Source organism: Ambystoma mexicanum, chromosome 7q (genome assembly GCF_040938575.1).
Source record: "Ambystoma mexicanum isolate Mex_15411 chromosome 7q, UKY_AmexF1_1, whole genome shotgun sequence".
Taxonomy (NCBI): domain Eukaryota; kingdom Metazoa; phylum Chordata; class Amphibia; order Caudata; family Ambystomatidae; genus Ambystoma; species Ambystoma mexicanum.
The window spans coordinates 945,837,492-945,857,936 of NC_090941.1; the positions used below are offsets into that span (position 1 = coordinate 945,837,492).

At 48.5% G+C, this 20,445-nt stretch overlaps 1 protein-coding gene across 1 annotated transcript in view; it reads left to right on the forward strand.

The window, feature by feature from the left end:
• The window catches only part of INTS4 (integrator complex subunit 4), a 1,642,132-nt gene that overhangs the window by 1,388,914 nt on the left and 232,773 nt on the right, over window positions 1-20,445 (forward strand). The window contains exon 20 of the mRNA XM_069639944.1: window positions 12,303-12,462. Within this exon, the coding sequence (XP_069496045.1) occupies window positions 12,303-12,462 (160 nt within the window). The remainder of the gene's footprint in view (window positions 1-12,302; window positions 12,463-20,445) is intronic.

Genomic DNA, 20,445 nt, shown 5'->3' on the forward strand with positions numbered 1-20,445 from the left:
TGGCTGTTTGAATGGTGCAGATCCTTACCCTTGGTAGGCTTAGACTTGCTTACAGCTCAGATTTTGGATAAGAAGAGGACCTTTGCAGCCATTTAGTCAGAACCTCTTTGGAGCCAAGAATCCCTCAAAGAAGCACAGCCAGTATGAAGATCCAAAGACAACTCCTGGAGTGGCTCCGCATCCCTTCCTGTGCCTGGTCCGGTGAAGCCCTGTATAGCCACCAGATCACTGAGCACTCTGAGCGGTGCTTCAGCCCTTGGACTATTGGGACCCACCTAGTCTCTGCCTTCTCTAGGATCCTGCCCTCTGAACCTTAGGAAGTGGCCCTGGACGGCCCAGCTCTCGTCACCCATGTGCAGAGACCATCACTGGAGCTCACCCTTCTCCAACCTGTGAAGTGTCCTCAGGTGGCCTGCTTCAGTGTTTCTGGCATTTCCTCATTGCCAGAGTTTGCATCTTGCAGCTAAACCCAACCGCAAGAATCCTCAAACCTGCAACTCCTGGGTATAATTCACCAGAAGCAATAGCAGGAGATTTAGCCCTCCTCTCTACCCCTTCCGTCCCCACAAGTCCCCATTCCACCAGCCCCCCCCCCCCCAACTGTCAACAACAGCATTTGGGAAACTGAGAGTCAGGGGGGTAAGTAAATGCAGTGTATCTGTCCCCTCTGTCCTCCATAGGATGACATTGGGAATAAGTCCCTTTGTCTGCTGCATTCCAATCCACTCACCTTTTGGTTTTTAAACATGAGTAGAGTAACTTGAAATATAAAAAATCATGTATTTACCTTTTAGTAACATTGTTGAAGAACTGTTGGAACTATAACTCGCTTGCAGAGATCGCCTTCAGGGCAGAAACATTGTGGCTCCTGTGACTTTTGGGCACACGGCCCCATTCTTCTTAGGGTTTGGACTTAACTTGTGGTGTGCTTCATCATTTACTGCATTTAATCTACTTACCTGCTTGCTCAATAAAGAACTTTTAATGCATTTATGAACCTATGGTTAATGCATATATTTGTATCACATAATATTGTGTGATAATACTACCAGTTAGATTTATTTTCAAGTGTGTTCAGAAGGCCTATAATAAACAACTATATGTTTTATACTAAATTGAATGATTGTGTGCCATACTGTGTGGACTGATTGCGTGCCCCTGGCCCTACTCACACTCTCCAGAGAATAAGCCTCAACTGCTCTACATTACTACCTTGATTGGGTTTTGGCTAACCACTCAGAGGTCCTTGTTCACTATAACTAGGGTGTCCTCCTACAATCTTACCACCAGGCCAGATTGTAGAAAACCATCTTAACAGTTGCTTAAAGGATTGTTTTGATCTAAACCCACAGGCTTGTGCTTAAGTACACAAAACATGTCTATGGCTCAGCAGTGGTCAGACCTTTGAGCCTTCCACAGCATCATGGTGAGCCAAGGCACGTAATACAACATGGCCAAGAGAACAAAGCATGCAAAGCCCTTCTACTTATTCCCCTAAGCCCCGAACAGGCACATTCCATAGATGGGGAAACCTGGAAGGAAATATGGGCACAACTATGGGATTTCAACCTCCTGCTCAAGGCGGTCTGTCCATCAGAATGAAACAATGGCTGGTATTCAACTTATTTTTCTGGTGTCGAAGGAGGATTGGGCCTGCTTCACATCCTGGATATGAGGTTTGTGTTTACTCTAGCAGAGTATTCAGGATTGGCTGGTCTTCCTGGAACGCCACAATGCATACTTCTATGTGCCATCCACAGAAAAATGCAGGAAGTACCTGAGGTTCAAAGTGGGGAGCTGCGACTACCAATTCAATGTCCTGCATGTCTGTCTTTCTGGTCATCACAAAGTTGCTGTCAGTAGTAGCGGCATGCCTCAGAAGGAAAGGCATCTAAATGTTTCCCTTCCTGGACAACTGGCTCTTCCGAGCTCACTCCACAGACGACCAGGCGTCGGCGCATTTCTACTGGACTTGCAGCCTTTTGCACAGATTGGCTTCTTCCTGAACTTCAACAAGTCTCTGATTTTCAAAAGCACCTCAAAACCTTCCTCTTTGCTTCTGCTTTCTCTCCCCCGCTCCCCTGCTGAATTCCTGACAGAAACTGCACTGTTTACCTGGCCACCCTTTCTGAACTCGGGCCCAGGCCCCGCCAGTTGCCCACCTGCACTGCCTCCCTGGCAACCCCTGCACCTGGGGACTGTTTTCTGTATCCATACATTCCCCCTACCAGCACTTATGTTTGCACTTACCACCAGCTGGCCATTTTTATTTATCTTATTTATTCTACTATCCCATGTACTGCACTTTCCCCTCTTCCTTCCCCCACGCACTTTTCCCTTTCCCCCTTCCCATGCACTTGCGCGATCTGAATGACACCTGGCCTAGTAGGATTGTTGTCTGTCTTCCATTTGTTCCCCCTCTCTTGCCTCGTCGCGCCTTGAAACACTTGTGTATAGGCGCGTTATAAATTGCCATATCATATCACCTAAACGCAGCTCTACCGGTGCCCGGGCTGAGGGTGTCACACCTACCGGGTCTAGGCCCGAGGAGCAGGGTAGGCCTCGCGATCCACACTCAAGAGTCTTGGAGGAGGCTGGCCGAGAACACGACACAGGCACGTGGCAGACAGCTTGACAAAAAGGCTGCCCGCGCCAGACATCGGCACTGTCCAACGCCATTCCAGGAGTTCGGCGAGGAACAAGTGTCAAGGTGGGACTGGCCTCAATCAGGTTACGTGGCCTACAGCCTATCCTTCATTTGCGCAGGGCAGGTGACCACTGCGTCTGTATGGGCAGGGTATGCAGCGGTTCCAGCAGCCTCCTGCTACTGTCTGTATCCCCTACCACACCTCTGGCCTGTCAAGACAGGCTCTTTGAGAGGTTCCTCGGGCTCATGAAGTCCCCTCTGATGGGGTTATGCTCAGGGATGCTGTCAGGGACATGCTCCCGCCAATGCTTCTGGCACCACAGGTTCCTCCGCCGGCGCACCCTGCTTCGGCACAGCCTCTGCCTCCGGCCCCCTAGCTGATTCCTCAGGCGGTTCCTTACCAGCCTCCTCCACAGCCTCCGGCTCTGGTCCCCGTACCCCAGCCTCCGGCTCCCGCTACTCCCACCTACGCAGGATCCTCCTGACCCACAGGATACGGATGAGGAGGAGGTCCCCGACACGCCCTCGTCAGCCAAGGCCTCCCACAAACATCTTGCGGGGCTGGTGGAGTATCTTGGCCTACCTCAACCCGAGGTCGAGCAACCGGCAGAGGGGTTCCTGCTGAGGTCCTCACAAGACGCCCCTCTGCCAAAACGGGAATTCCACTGCAGACCGATGTAGTCTCCCAGGCCAAAAAGGGTTGGCTCAAGCCCCACTCTTTCCAGCCAGTCGATCAACGCCTGGACGCGAAGTTCATGCAGATGGAGGGGGTTACACTCTTGCTATCTGCCCTCCTCAGCTACACTCCTCGGTGATCGCTGCAGCATCACTATACTCCAAGCCTCAGTTGTCCTCAGCCTCCTCCTCGGCGATGCTGCTAGGGAAGGAGGAGAAGATCTTGGAGGCGTACGGGAAGAAGCTGTATTCCAACGTGTCTTTGCATCTTCATCAGGCCAATGCCATGTTGGCTGCCGCTAACCAAAGGTTATGGCTGGAAATTGCGTACTTCCTCCCGGAACGCCCTACGCAGAGCCAATCATGTTTCAAGGTGGGTCTGGCTGAGGCCAAGCTGGTGGCGCAGGACCTCATGGAATCCACTGTGGCCCATATTGACACTGGCCGTGCCATCTGTATTGCCACGGACATTAGAAGGACAGCCTGGCTCTGTACAATGAAATTCAACCCGGACATCCAGGAACGCATATTAAACCTGCCGTTCGAGGGGGTTTGGGGGGGGAGGGCGGGCGGAACCTCTTCCACTCCACCACGGACAAGAAGCTGGACAAAAAGAAAAAACGCTCACAAACGGCCAAGCCTTTATTCATCTTGACAAAGACCACGCCCAAATCGTACACCCAGTCACAGCAGCGCTCCGACAAGGGCCGTACATACGTAGAGTCCCGTGGCTTCCAGGAACAGAGATCCAGGCAGTCGGACCGCTCGCCGACTCCAAATCGGCGCAAGCCACAAAAAGGGGGGGGTAAGGGCTTCTTCCAGTCCCCCTCCTCTGCGACAGCGTCTGAGGGAAAGAAGGCACAACACGCCCCTCCGGGTCCGCTTGTCTACAGTGGGGGGAAGGCTTGCTCTCCTTGCACATTTCTGGCGCCAGAATTTCACGGACCCCTGGATCCTCTGCGTAGTATCCACATGGTACCACCTACCCATCCCAGCCTCTCCGCCTTCCTCCCCTCCACTCCCTCAAGTTGGGACAGCAACTCTTCTGGCAGAGATCCGGTCGCTCGTAGAGAGCCAGGCCATGGAGGAAGTCCAAGCCTCCCAGCGAGGCTTGGGCTTTTAGTCCAGGATTTTCACCATTCAGAAAAAGAACCAGGCGTGCCTGAGAGTTGTGCTGGAACTTTACACCCTCAAGCTCTCCTAACCTCTACAAAAATTCAAGATGGTTACGCCAGCTTTTATAGTGGAGACTGGATGTGCTCCCTGGATCTGAAGGACGCGTACCTACATGTCCCGATTTGGCAGCCCCATCGTTCTTTCCTATGGTTCAGTATCATGGGCTACCATTTCCAATACACGGTCCTTCCTTTTGGCCTCAACTCGGCCCCCAGGGCCTTCACCAGATTCATGAATACTGTGGCTGCCCTCCTCAGAGCGCAGGGCCTCCACATCTACCCATACCTCGCCGACTGGCTCATCAGGGCTACATCTCCGGAAGCGGTTCACCACTCTTCCCATGCCTTTATGAACACTCTAAACGATCTGGGCTTTTTGCTCAATCTCAAGAAGTCGCAGCTGCAGCCTACGCAAACTTTGACATTCTTGGGCCTCATCTGGGACACGTGCTCAGAGAAGGTGTTTCCATCGGAGGACAAGATCTCGGCCATCAAGAGGGCCACCGCCCACTTCCTCAGCAGAAAGGTGACCTCGGCATGTTACCAGCATCTCCTTGGTCTCCTGGCGGCAGTCCTACTAGACGTCCCACACACGACTGAGGATGAGGAGGATTCAGCTGCACTTTGCGGCCTCATGGAACCAGGAGCGGCGCTCTCAATCCAAGATGATCAACGTTCCTCCATCTCTCCACCAGGACCTCACATGGTTGTCCATGGACTGCAACCTACGGTCGGGCAAGCCCTTCCGGCCCCCCCACCCCGCAGGTCACCATCACCACGGACTCCTCGCTTGAGGGCTGGGGTGCCACCCTGGACGATATCTCGGTCCACAGCACCTGGACTGGACAGGAGCAGGAGTACTACATCAATTGGTTGGAGCTGAACGCCATCTGGCTAGCGCTCAGGGCATTCCTTCCACTTCTCAGGGGAAAGGTCATCCTCATCCAGACAGACAACTCTACCAGCATGTACTATGTCAACAAGCAGGGAGACACCAGATCCCCTCCTCTGTGCAGACTGGCAATCAGCATGTGGGAGTAGGCCCTGGAAAACGAAATCTTCCTCACGGCAGTCCACCTTCCGTGGGAATCCAACCTGGAGGTGGACAGGCTCAGCAGGCTGGGAGCGGACAATTACGAGGGGCAGCTAAGCAACCTCTTTATTCAGGGGATCTTCAACAGATGGGGTCTTCCCCAGGTGGATCTCTTTGCCAACTGGCACAACAAGAAGTGCCCTCAGTTCACCTTATGGCAGGCACGGGGCGATGCATTTTGGATTCAGTGGGACGGCATGACAGCGTACGCCTTCCTGCCCACTCCGCTGATTCACAGAGTGATTTGCAAGATCAAGGAGTTTCGTCAGCTCAACATCATTCTAATAGCTCCATGGTGGCCTGCCAGGCCATGGTTCTCAGAGCTGCTCAGCCTCTCGGAGATGCCACCGATTCACCTTCCGAGGGGCCCAGCACATCTGCTGGCGCAGCAGGGGGGTGGGGTCATTCACCCCGCTCCACAGAAGCTAGTCCTCACAGCGTGGTTCCTTAGCAGGTAACGCTAAGGCACCTCAGCCTCTCCCAGGCTAATTTGGAAATCATACAGGGCGCAAGGAGCAAGGCTACCAGGGCCCAGTATAAAAGTAAATGGACCAAGTTCTGCCACTGGGCAGACTCCAAGGATATCGACCCCCTTGGCATGTACTCTGGACGGGACAATGTGCTCTCCTTCTCGCCGCACCTCGCCCACTCTGGCGTGCAGGTGGACACCTGCCATACTTACCTCGCAGCCATCGGGGCTTTCAGGAACTCGGAGGAGAGGGTCTTCTCCTCCTCCAATCCGATTGTCAAACATTTGGCGGGGCTTGCAAGGCTCTACCCGCCCATCAAGAGGCCACACCCCGTGTGGGACCTGAGCATAGTCTTGGGCGCCCTGGCGCACAAACCATTCGGGCCAATGGCGTCCGCAGACATCAGGCTGGTCACCATTAAGATGGCCTTACTAGTCAGCCTCACCTCGGCTTGCAGAGTCCACGAAATACAGGCGCTGGTCACCTCAGAACCATATACTATCTTTGACAGGGACAAGGTAGTCCTGCGGAAACATCCAGCATTTCTGCCTAAGGTGCTGTCTGCTTTCCATTTGAACAAGGAAAAACGTTTTTTGCCGATCCTAAGGACGAGGCTTAGACTTCTGCACTGCCTGGATGTCGGGCGTGCCCTGAAATTCTACCTTGACAGGACCAAGGGCTTCCGCAAATCAGACACCCTGTTTGTCACTTTCGGAGGTGCAAGACCAGGCCAGCAGACCTCCAAGGCCTCCATATCCCGCTGGATGGTCTCGACCATCAAAGAAGCATAAGAGGGCCAGCACAAGCCGCTTACGGCGAACATGCACGCCCACGCAGTCGGGGCCAAGGCAACGGCCATCGCATTCCAGCGCCATGTCCCTTGGCAAGTCATAAGCAGGGCGTCCACTTCGGCCACTCCCTCGGCTTTCTGCAAGCATTACTGTTTGGATGCCGGCTGTAGATCTGATGTGGCTATCGGACAGGCGGTTCTCAGTGTTAGGCAGAATCCTGTGCAGTGCCCTTAGGGACCACTACACACAATTAAGACTACAGGTGGCAATACAAGTTTTACCTTTGGTACAAGCCTGTACTACTATGTCAGAGTGGTAGCAGTGGCGGAGCAGCCAGGCTTATTTCAAGAGTATATGAGCAGTAGCAGAGATTACATAAAGGGACCACAATTACTGTGACTCAAGCAAACACTGACTCAAGGTTTCGTGTAAAAAATATAAGTACATTTATTTTTAAACCATTCGTTATAAACACAACACTTCTATTAGACTCAAATAAAAACCACACGTTAAAGATACTACAACTAACGAATTCACTTTGTACAGTAAGTCTCAAGGTAAGTACCCTGTGTTGAATAAACCGGTGTTACGAACAAAACATGTTACCGTGAATACGATTGCGATCACTTTTTGACAGTTCGGTCTACTAAATAAACGCGTATCCTTGTCATGAAATGCTACCGCGGCAAAAACACACTTAGCACCTGAGATACCCAGAGGGAGTTGGAGGCAAAAATCACAGGCAATATTTTGGTTAGGCAGGCAGAATCAAGAAACACTCAGACAGGAGTTCAAAAGTCAAAGGGCCGGAGCCAGGGTCGAAAGACACAGGGGCCTGTTGCCGAAGATCACACAGTCCGACAGTTCACGATTCAACGTAGCCAAAAGTACTTTGATATTGTCAATGTTCGGAAGCAAAAGTTATAAGAAAGACAAGGGCAAGCCTTGGGAATGAAGAAAAGGGATTCACCCAGTTTCCTCAAGTAGAACACAGTACCTTGTTCCAATGGTGCACTTGGTGCCCTGGCAGTTGTTACTATTGGTTTCCCGCAGACCCACGATTCCTGGAGCTTTGTTGTGAAGGACGATGTCTGAAGGGAGTCTGCACCACACAGGGATGAAGCGGGCAACAGCGATGAGGAATAATAGGTGCGCTCCTTAAAAACAGGAGAGGCTCTTCAGGTGGGTATCCGGACCACTACAGCAACGTGCACTGATTTTGCCCAAGGAAGAGGATCCTCTGGCTGTGGAAGATGAGCTGGTTATCCCCACCAAGCTCAAGGGAAGAAGACTCTGGACTGGATCTTCTCTGAGTCGTCGAAGATAGCTCAGGACTGCAGCAGGGCTTCACCGGGACGGGGTAGTTGCAGCCGTCGTCGTTCTCGCTGCTTCTCTTCGGTTCCTTGTAGTTCCAGTGGTGACTCTCTGACCTCTAGCCCAAGAGACCTGCCTTTTATGCGGAAAACCCCCATTCACACAGCCTGGCTGTCAATCACCCAGCAGGGGGGTTGTCCAGCCTGGACAACTACCCTGGCCAATCATGACAAAGTGCGACTTGGGTATCCTAGGATATCCTGTGCAGGGGGTGACTACACCCCTCCCTCACATTCAGCCCACCTAGACACCCAGGCGCCTTGAGGAGGGCTTCTGAGCAGAAACCGGACAAAAACAGTGAACAAAGAAGGCGAACCTAGTTTTCTGCGAAAAGTAAAAAACAAGAAGGACTTTAACAAAAAGAAATGGCGATTAAACCCAACCGGAGCCAAAAGAAAGACGATTTGGTCAAGCGGGTTTATGTTCGAGGCTAATATAATAGCCAAGAACAGTACCACGTTTATCTAATATAATCGCGGTAGAAAAGTTAGGGTAGGTACCACTGCCACCAGCCAAGTCTAAATGTTAAAAGATCGAAACAATGCTCTAGGAGGTACAGATAAAAAGGGATACGAATGAACCCTTTCCAGTACTCCAATGAAGATCGGGTGTACTGGATCTGTGGTAGATTGACTAAGTAAAGTTAATGGTAACTTTACCCTTTTCTGGGGGACGGTAGTCGCCTCAGAAATAGAGTCGAGGGAAGTCTCAAAGGCAACCCTGTGTCACGGCACTGAAGGTGCTGTGTGACACACAAAAAGAAGAGGGCTACTGAAGAGGTGTACTTCAGAGTCCACACTCACAAAAACAGGTGGAAACACATAGCAAAACACAGTTAAGAGGGGGGAAAAGCTCTCACTCTTACCAAGTGGAAAAGAAATTAACTCCAGAAGTCCAGCAAAGCTGCTGGGGGACTCACTAGGTGAGGGAAATTAGCTATAGCTGAGAATTCTCCCTAACACTCAGGAACCTATTTGCTTAAGGAGGGTCTCCGCTCCACCCTGGGGCTACACTCAGTTGTAGTCGCCCAGGCAGTATGGAGGAAAGGGGACGGGCGTAAGAGTAATTAAAAGTTACTCACTGTAGTGACTCTTAGTCCCTTTTTCTCCATACTTCCCACAATCCTCCCCCCTAATAATACTGGTGTCATTAGGCAATGTTAAATCTATTGTCCATGCGTCAATGGGGACTGAGGTGTGGCACTGGAGGGCAGAGTCAGGGCAGCGCATTCTCCCAGGGCCGCACGCCTGCACGCCTCTAAATTTAAAGGGGAAGAAGGTTTTTTCTGGTGAAAAAGGTTCCGCCTCCCGTCCCTTGGAAGGGACGCACATGCAGTATGGAGGAAAGGGGACTAAGGACTAACAGTACGTTAGTCACTACGGTGAGTAACTAATAATTACTGACCCATTTCTCCCTCTTACCCCTATGTGATCCTCATGCAGAACACCACCCCCCGGGTAGGGATCAGGAAGCGTCTGCCCTTCCCTGGCCACATGAGAAGGGTCCCAAAGCTGGTTTTTGGGGGGGAATCTTTGCTGATGCATCATAGTTTCTACTGTGGCCTGGTTCTCATGCAGCCTGGTGCTGTTAATCCCGCAGTGCACTATCATTGTGGTCCCTGGTCATTGCTGCTCTGCTACTTCTCTCTGCCAAGAGGAGGAGCCTTGCTGATGTCGAGTCCTGCTGTCCTGTATCTCTGTGCCTGCAAACCCAGTGCAGGGTTTCTTCATCTACTCATAGTCAGTGGCAAGCTGAAGGTCTTGAGTGGAGTAAAAAGTAGAAGTTAAGTCTCTGTCAGAAATCAGACCTGCCGAATCGCCAGACCCAGCTGTCAGAGTTGCTAAATGAAGAACACTCTGCACCCGAACCTCTAGACTTCCAACACCAGAAACTGCAGTGGTAGCAGTTATCCCCAACGGCCCCGACTTACCTAGGGTCATTATTCATTAGCACCCAGGGGAGAGCAAACCATGTGACCAGGAACGTGGGTGGTATCTATCATTGACCGCCGGCGTTCTTGCAGCCACCTGCATGCCTCCAGCTGGTGTCCGCCACCGCCTTTTTGACCTTGAGCACCCTGGTGTTATTTTTCTCCTTGCCTCAGTCTTCCCCTTGCTCCCACAAAACTATTGAAGTTTGCACCACCCCACTGCTGCTGCCACTTTCTTCCAGATTGCCATAGCAGTAGAAAAGTTAAATGATCCCTTTTCTATTTGCCATCTTGTTTTTTCCAAGGGAAATTGCAATCCCAGCCCTCTCCGCCCCACATAGCGGTAGTTATGATTATACTCAGATCAGGGAATGAGGGTCTGGTTTGCCTACCTGTTATGAATTCCCACTGGTCCCTATTCATTAAGATTGGGCCTATAATCCTTCCCTAAAACCACCCTTGCCTTGCATTTGGTAGTGGAACTCTCTGCATTGGAATCATGTCTGGGGTTCAAATGGATAATCTGGATTGGTAGGTGCCCACCTTCCCTTTCCAGGAAACCTGATTTTAAATTCTTCTGAATTGTCACTGACTAAAGCAATAACTACCTTATTGAGCCCATAGTTTGCTATGGGAGAACTTCCAATAACTTCAAAAACACCCCAAACTTGGTTACTTGCCTTGAACACTGTGAAACGTTTATTCATATTCTTATGTATTACTTTTAACGCGCAGCATGCCTTTGGCCTCCGGCTAACCTTAGGTTATGGTTGAATTTCCTACATGCAGTCGCTGCGGAGTGCTGCTGCCTAATCATTTAAGTTGGCTGGTGATAACTGGGTTTAAACTCCAGCCCTCCCCTACAACATTCATTCTTGTTAACAATATTCACCTAAACAGTGTTCATTCGAAAGCGTGGTGTGTGCCCCACTTGTGCATCTAACAGTAATTGTATATATTTTTATATATTTCTTTCTCGTATCCCAACTAATTGCACCTGTACACTTAAACAAATAAGTACTTGTGTGGACAATGTATTGCCTGACAAACTCTTGTGTATGTTAACTTTATTATACACTAACCTCCTGATCTCTTTAGTCGAAGCTTTTTTGTTTTACGCAATTAGTACTTGGGAATTTGGCTGGACCTTTGTGGTAAACCCTTGTAGGTTGACTAAGGCGAGCTTCTCAGCACTCTACACAAGCAGGGGTTATGAGGAACCTCAAACCAGCTTTGTTATTATTTAGGCAAAGAAAATTAAAATGTGGTCATGGCTCTGTTGCCATACTTTGCACTGCACTACAACAAAGTCGTAACTTATATTTGATAGATCTGGCCCCATAGTGTGACATTTTCACAGCTTTCTCTCCTTCAGTGGAGTTTCAACACACAGATTAGAGAAATCACAGTTTCATCATTCACTCTCTTTGCCCCATCCCCTCAGTTGGTGCCTTTACCCTGAGTATTTAAGTGGAAGGGAATATTTTTATTGTAGGGATAAGAGATCTCGAAGTTACTTACAGTGCTGAAGTTCACCATTGAAATGTTGTACTAGTCCCCTTTACCATTTTACCACCCTCATCTCATTATTGCTCTATCAGTGTCTCTCTGAAATGGTATCATCATTTGACTACTACTATTTATTAAAAATATGAATGCAAGAAGACAGCAATTGCTGCACGCATGTGGGCATGATGGGGTCACAAATCTATTTCAAAGGTTGCTGATGGTAACATTTGGTTATATTTAAACCATGGCACTCTATTAAGTGATTCAAATGGTGTATAACTCCTTTATCCTGGATATTGTTTGAGGAATGTCCTATTGTGTTTTTGAAATGTCAGGTTTAATTTTTCGGTTGCAGTGTAATAGTATTCTTTGTGAAAAAAGGATGAGTGAATTTTGAAAGTTTGCTTGAGTTGTTCACTTTACTCTCGTTTTACCCAGATGCTGAAGTCCGTCTCATTTTAGTTTGGTCAGGTCTATATTATGTATACCGTATCAAATGTGAAACTTTTTTCTATCGTAATTGGGGAATCTTGTTGGTGTAACTTTTGTTGTACGTTTTGAGGGCTTCTGGCAGGGAATATTAATTTTAAACCAACATTGTCAAGCTGATTTAAATCTTAGTCTTTTGGCTTTCCTAGGTGCTTTATTGCAGAGCTCCCGTATATGCCGGAGAGTTTTGTGGATAAGTTGCTTGATCTGATGCCAAGACTTGTAACTTCGAAACCATCTGAAGTTGTCAAAATTTTACAGGCAACCCTGCGACAGAGCAGCTTTCTACATCTTACGCTACCAGAACAGGTCAGTAACAATACAGATTGTCATGACATCTTGTAGGCCAGAGTGCACTCTTCATTAGATCACATGGTATAAAATCTGTTCTCGCTAAAAACAGTGCTCTGGGCCGAGAATCCTTTTTACCTCCTTTTTACTTAGTCTCCTAGTCTTTTTGCTGGCTGTTTGGTTTCCTGATCTTTCTCTTCAGGCAGGCATAATCCAAAGCCTCATTGGAGCCTAAATCTCAAAACCCAGTTTTAAATGTTCTACTGTGTTAACCCATAAGGCTACTAGGAGTACCCAAGTGCCCCACTATGTCTGGATGGGTAAACGCACTGATGGACAATGTCACTGTTACAGCCTAGTGGCAGCTACATACCTTTTTTTTGGTTGCACCGTGCTGCAGCCATTTCCGCTGTGTTAGCACCCACTAACTGAAGTTCCTCTTGCCTGACCATTGTCCATGATTCTTGTTTGTGTTTCACAGCAGGAATGGCCATTTAGCTTATGCGAGCCCTGACCCAGAGCTCAGAAAGCCCTGTGTGACTGAATGCAACCCAGGAGTCAGGAGGCTAAGGTCACTCAAGCTTTGTGTGTGTTCTGAAAAACGGTCACTGGGTATAATGACTCATTTCTTTGTGTCTGCTGTTTTTGTTTCCTTTTGTGTACTTTTTGTGTGTTGCGCCCTCAAGCCTAAGGGTCCACGGCCTGCATGTTTTAAATAATAAAAGTAAAGTAAGTAATGTGTGTGTGTGGGGAAGGGAGGGGGTCTGTCGGTCTGTCTAGATCCTGGGCTATTACCTGAAAGTACGCCCAATTACCTGACAGAGCATATGTCTCAGGATCCTCCCCAGAGGTTCTGGTGCAGACGCACTCCTGTGCCTCTTAAGGGTGAAGCTCTGCTCTCTCCTGACCGAAGGGGTCTTATCTTGGGCTCTCCCTTCTCTTGATCCAGCAGATTCTCCTCCTTTGCAATAGTTTGTGTGCTCCCTTAAAGCTTCTGAACTTTGTGAATCACTGACACAGAAGTGGGAGACTCTGTTTTGCTGCCAGAGACTGAACAGCATTATTGATGCTGTCCTTAAGTGCTGATCCATCCCTGGACTTATACAGTGGTTTTCCTGCAAGGCAACCTGCTCGGTTCTGTCCTACAGTGCTGAGTCCTGACCGGAGCATCCGCTGACCTCGTAAGTACTGCACTATCTTGCTGCTGCTACGTTTATCGGTCCACTAAATTGTGGGTCTTCTGTGGTTCCTCTGACCTTGTCTGTTTCACTGGTTTCATCCTTCTGTTTCCAGGTGGTCTGTGTGCTATCCTTATTACCTGGGATCTGTACTGTGAAATGTGGAAAATGCAACGTCTTAATTCGCGTAGACACCCTCTTCACCTGCATCTTTTATTCACTATTTAGCAGCCTGATCCACACCTTTAATGGATTGTTTTCTCCCACGGATTCCTCATCTTTGATATACCGATATCCTGCTTGCAGCTTTGGAAACAATTCGGCAGCAGAAAGTGATGTGTGTCATCGAGTTGAGGTCCCTCGGTGGCTTCCATCCCCACACTCTGACATGACGCTGACGTTGGTATAAATAGCTCGCACCACATCCATTGCCTTAGTTCTATTGCGTAGTTTATCGAGCTGTCTACTCCGAAAAACTTGTTTTAAGAGGTGTGCAGACTTTGATTCAAAAATGTCGATCACAGATCCACATACGATATGCCTATGGTGTCTTGGGGTGGAACACAAACTCAACGATTGCAGGTCGTGCCAATCTATGACCGGCAAGGACTTGAAGGAAACAAAGGCAAAACTCACGATAGGTCATCAGCATCTAAATCGACTTTGTCCACTCCCTCGAAGAGGAAATCGTCTGAAGAAAATTCCAAAGAAGCGCTCAAAACAATTGAAGCATTCCAGGTTCAGGAGGGATTCATGACACTCGTCATCTTCAGAATCTGCACCTGACAGGAAAAAGGTACTCCAAAGCAGATTGGGAGGAATTCCCTCTTCTAATGATGGTGTTCTCAAGGCGGCCCCGCCCGTTCCTTCAAAAGAACCAAAGAACGCTTCCGACCCCATTGCGCCTCACAAGGCCGTACGGGAGTCATTGAAAACTACTTTTCGCACGCCTAAGAGCCAGAGAAGTTGGTCAAAGACGCATCCTTGAGTGGCATTGATGGTATCGTCTACACAAGAAAAGTGAAAGCCACCACCTCCTCCTGCATCACTGTCAAAGGACTTGACGTCAATGTCATACTCTGACCCATTGACTGCTTTTAAGCCGATGTTCAAAAGACTTTTTGAAGTCTATGGGGTCCATTTTTCCAGGAGGAAGAGGATGATAATCCTCTTTTTGCTTTACGGTTTGGCACACCTAATATACTGGAGTAACTCCTCTCGGAGGACTCCAGGTTACAAGACTTGGCTGAGTGTTTAAAAGATGCTAGTGGTATTGACACTTAACCTGAAGTAGAATTTACCACTACATATTCAACTGGCCATTCTAGTAGAGCTTACAGGTCTGTTGTGAACAAGGTGACAAAATACTTGGGTTGGGGTTGTCCTGCCAAGGACATAGAGCATGATGATCTGAGAGATATCTTGGACAAGGGATCCTTGTCACAGTCGCGAGAAGGTTTACATGGCTGCGTAAGTCAGGATTTGGCTCAGATGTGCAATCCAGGCTATTCGACATGATATTTGATGGGACTCACTTATTTATTACTAAAGCTGACAAGAGTCTTCAAAAACTGCAAGCCTCAAAGGCAACTTCTTATAGTGGTAGAGGTTGCTCTTTTCACTTTTACTCCTCAGTCGGAAGTACCAGGGGCCAGATTGCCCAGAGATGCCAAAGAAGATTTCCTCGTCTTAGCCTCTTTACTTTCCGCCGCAGCCACTACATCAAAACCACTTTGAGCACTTTACCCAGAAGTCTGGAGTGGGAGGCAGATTAACTCAGCATCTTGAAGAAAGGCGAATCATTACTTTGGATGCTTGGGCTGAGCTGACAGTAGCCCAAGGGTACTGCCTTGCATTCTTGAAAAGACCTCCAGATTGTCCCCAGAACAATCTATCTCTTCGGGAACCACACCCACTCCTTCTGCAGGAGATTCTCTCCCTTCTGGAGAAAGATGCTGTTGAAAGGGTATCTATAGCAGAGCAATACCACGAATGGTACTCCACCTATTTTCTGGTTCACGAGAAAGACTGAGGACTACGACGCATCTTGGCCCTGAGACGCTTGAACAAGTTACTCAGGAAGGACAGATTCAAGGTGGTCACTCTTTCCCTCAGGATTGGATGGTGTCACTCGATCTTCAGGATACTTACTTTCATGTACCTATACATGCCAAGCACAGGAAGTACCTGAGATTCTACATTGGCAGTTCTCACTTTCAGTTTTGAGTGCTGCCTTTCGGTCTAACCTCCGCCCTAGGGTCTTCACCAAGGTGATGGCGGTGGTGGCAGCCAATCTAAAGAGGAGAGGGATTCACATCTTTCCATACCTAGACGATTGGCTGATCAGAGCTCGTTCTCCCAAGCAAGCTCTTAAACATCTAAATAGCACCTCCTGCTCTCTCCACAAACTGGGCTTCTCCTTCAACTTCAAGAAGTCGCAGGTGACACCTTCCAGAAAGTTGAAGGCTTGGTATATTTTGTAGATGGTGGGAAAGTTTCAAAATGGCCAACATCTACCGGCCTGGTATTTTCCTGGTGCCAGAGGCCCACCTAAGGATGAGGTCCCTCCAGTGGGCCCACAGATCCCAATGATCACAGTACTCTAGCAGGATGGCAAACCTTCAGGTCCCGAGCAAGGTTGCACAGGATCTCCTGTGGTGGGCCTGCAAGGAGAATGTGATGATAGGGTTACCTTTTTGGAACACTTGGCTGGATTTAACCTCCTTCATGGGATGGGAGCTTATATGAACGATCTAACAATCAGTGGTTGTTGGTCTCCATCTGAATCTTTTAGAGCTAAGGGCAATCAGACTAGTGCTTTGGCCTTCTGTACGAGGGAAGCATGTCCTGACGACGGACAACACAGTAGCTTTGTATTACCTCAACAAGAGAGGTGGTGTAGGGTCACTGCCATTGTGCCAGAGAGGCCATGCAGCTCTGGTTTTGGACACTTCAAGAAGGATTCTCTCTGTCAGCCGTACTCCTAGCCGGCGAAGAGAATACGACGACAGATGTTATTAGCAGACAGAGCACAGTCTCCCACGAGTGGGAATTAGCTCAGGATGTCCTTCTAGAGAGATTTGCCCTTTAAGGAGCCCCTCCAGTGGATCGGTTTGCATCCCATATCAACAGGAAGTGCAACCTGTTCTGCTCCAGGACATTTCCTCAGAGATGAGCAGTAGGGGAGATGCGTTCGTAGTGGACTGGGATTTTCAACTCCTATAAGCATTCCCTCCAGTCCCAGTCATTCCTCATGCCATCAAAAGGTTGAGGAAGTTCTGGAAAGCTATGATCCTGATTGCTCCAGACTGGGCCAGGAGGCCATGGTATCCGGAAACTTCTGGACATGTCCATCTGCCGTCCGATCTGTATTCCCCAGATAGGAGACCTGCTCTCCCAAGATGGAGGCCGACTTCTTCACCCAAAAATCAGAACTCTCAACTTTCACGCCTGGTTTCTGAGAGGTTAGGATACAAAGACTGGGATCTCCTGGAAGACATCATGGAGGCGTTGCTTTCAGCTAGGGGGCCAGCAAAAAAAGCTCTATACTGCTGCCGATTGAAAACATTTTGCAGCTGATGTAGAGCTAAAGATATTGACCCTTTCACTTGGTGACACTCATACCATATTATCTTTCCCGTTACATCTGGCCCACCAGCAGCTACAGGTGTCTACTACCATAGGTTACCTGGCAGCGCTTTCTATTTTCAAGCACACGCCAGAACAGGGCTTTTATTTTAAGGTTCCCATTGTTATTCAGTTCCTCAAGGTACTAACCAATATCTTGTCAACGGTCCCTTTCCTAGTTCCGACTTGGAGCCTTAGCTTGGTTTTAAATTTCCTATGGGAGCCCCATTTCAGCATCTCCATTCCTGCCCGCTTAGGTTATTGACTCTTAAAACTATTTTTATAGTGGCCATCAATTCTGCCCACAGAATGAGTGATCTTCAGGCTTTCTCGTGCTAACCTCCCTTGACCATTTTTTTCAAGGAGAAGGTTGTTTTGAGGGTTCGCCCTTCGCTCACCCTAAGCTGGTGTCATGATACAAAAGCCCCAAGACATGATACAAAAAATAGTTTGACCAGCCTTTTACCCACCTCATCATCCTTCCAAGGATGAAGAGAGGTTACATCAATTAGAACCTAAAAGAGCTTTAAGCTTTTACATAAGCAGACTAGCTAACATTAGACAAGACAACCAACTTTTTGTTGATTATACTGTACATAGATCAGGGCAGGCTATGACCAAACAGACTTTGCATTACTGGATCATTCTGTGCATCCCAGAAAGCTATTCCTTGGCCGGTAAGGATGTCCCTTGTAATTTAACAGTACATTCTACCATGGCAGGTGGCAACCACTTCAGTCCTACAAAGACGTGTACTGGTGCAGGATGTCCGTAATGCCACAACTTGGTCCTCGTTGCACACCTTTCTTTTAAAATATAAAACAGGTTTTATTGTTTTTCTGTGTTTGAAATACAATCATCAACATAAATCATTTAAACAAAAGGCTTATTAGTACATATCCATAGAATATCCCATTTGCCATTCCCGGTACTGTGATGAATCCAATCAATTCATCACGGATTCCCCCGGCGCTGACCTCCTCTCACGTGGCATTGGGAAGGCAGCCGCTACCTGATCCTGACCCGGGGTGGTTTAATGAGGGAGGATCACATGGGGGCGGGTTGACCAACACCGGGCAGATGTTATGACTTCATTGGATGAGTCACATTATTCCCCCCTTTCCCATGAGGAAGGCCCTCTAATACCAGAGTTCTTGATGGTCTGTTGTCACTCTAATCAGACCCCCAATTTTCACCCACACTCCCACAACTCACACATAACATCTTTTGTTTCTGATGTGCCTTTATATGAAATCCATGAGAAAAAACAATCATGGACTCCAACTCCCATAACCACCTAGGTACTGAGACGAGGAGGAAGACCAGTGTGTTTGTGCAGAGTGATAGGAGCTCGAAGTACAACTTTCAAACTAGTGGTTTTTCCAAACCTTCAATGAGCAGGACATTTAGAGATGGCAACCACACTATGTGAGAGAGCAGTGCAGGAGAAGACGTTGCCACCAAGGCTGAGGCTCACAAACGTGAAGTGCACCAACTAGGCTGGTGAAATGGAGAAGGCCGGCGGGACACGAGGAGAGGTGCCGCATGCGTGCGGAAAGGGCTATGGAGATGCTGAGAGCCGCGCAGGAGCTCCTGGCGGTGGGGCCGATCGATGGGACAGCGTTTTCTATCCCGGGCATAGAGGAAAGCTGGCAAAGGACCGCAGAGCCAACTGGAAGGTTGGTGAAGGAGCCGCACTGTACAGGCGAGAGCAGCATCGGAAATGCTGGAAGGAACCAGTGAGTCTGCCCAAAGCAGCTGGGACCTCGGGGTGTTCCGACAAATGCGCCAAGTGATTGAATATTGCGAGATTGCTGATGTTGAAAATACACTAAATCTGTTTGAATGCAAACAAGGCAAAGTACAAAGGCAAAGTTTGTGTGAATGCAGACAAGGCACAGTACAAAGGCAAACCCCAATCGAGCACAGAATCATGTGATGCCGGTGTGGGGGAGAAATTTGAGAAAACATGTTTGAGCAAATATTCCCATATATAGATATAACAAAACCCGCACGGTATGTGCTGTTGTGTTATAAGTAAAGAGCTATGATACATATAAGAAGTCCTGGCAGTTGAATATCCCAGGCAGCTGAACTTGTATCAAAGAACTCTGAGCGATATACGTCCTGGCAGGCGAGTACATTAACTAGGCAGTGGAAATTGTTTAAAGATTCCCAGCAGGGGAACATGCCAGGTGATCTGCAAAGTTGCAAGAACTTCTACAGAAAGACTGTTTTACAGAACGTTTTGGTCAAACAAGAACTTTGTGAGTCCAGGTAAGATGCAAAGGAACTGTTAGTTAAAGAGACATTTTTGCCATCCTCTTTAACCCTGGGGAAAGGGACCATCATCTGTATCCAAGGGTCCTTACCTTGGAGAACATTTTCGTTGGAGTCATTCTTACACTTTTGGTTTTGAACACTTTTGCTAACATCAAGTCAAAGACATTACATTGCACCCTTTGTTGTTTTGTTTATAGTGTTACGGTCAAGATAGGCCATTTTGAACACAGACTGCATTTCAGTTACTGACATCCTGACACAGACAGATCCTTAGTTTCTAGGTAGGGAAGTTTCTCTTTGGAAAAGTGCTGGAAAGGTTTTTTCCACAACCCATTTCTTTGATTAATACATGTCTGTGAAAGAATAAATGACAACCTTGTGTCCGCCTATCATTTCTGACCCCTCACAGTACCTTCTGTACAACTCGACCCACCCATCTCCCTGTAACACACCCTCCTATAGAACAGCTGCCTCTCCACTACTGATCCACCATCCTTCCCTTCCCTCCTATGGGTGTCCCTCGAGAGGTGGCCTACCCCAGCTACAGCAGTTGGGCCCATTTGGGGGACACCCCCTGTCCCTATACACCCTCTTTTCTAACTGTGCAGTGATCCATCCCTTCCGACTACCTCTGGATATTGGGAGGTGTATGGGTATCCCATTCTGTTAACATTTTCTTGCCCATCATAGCGGTCCTGATCATGTCCCTAGCACTGAATCCCATTACCCCCACTCCCCCCACACCCCCCCATATATGTAGGAGCACCAGCTTAGGCCAATCCGGTATTGTTTCAACGACCATCCCATACATCTTTAGTCTGACTTGATCTCAAAAGGACTTCACTTTGGGACACTCCAATACCATATGGGAGAAGGAACCCACTCTAACCCTGTTTTTCAGGCACAGGGGTCA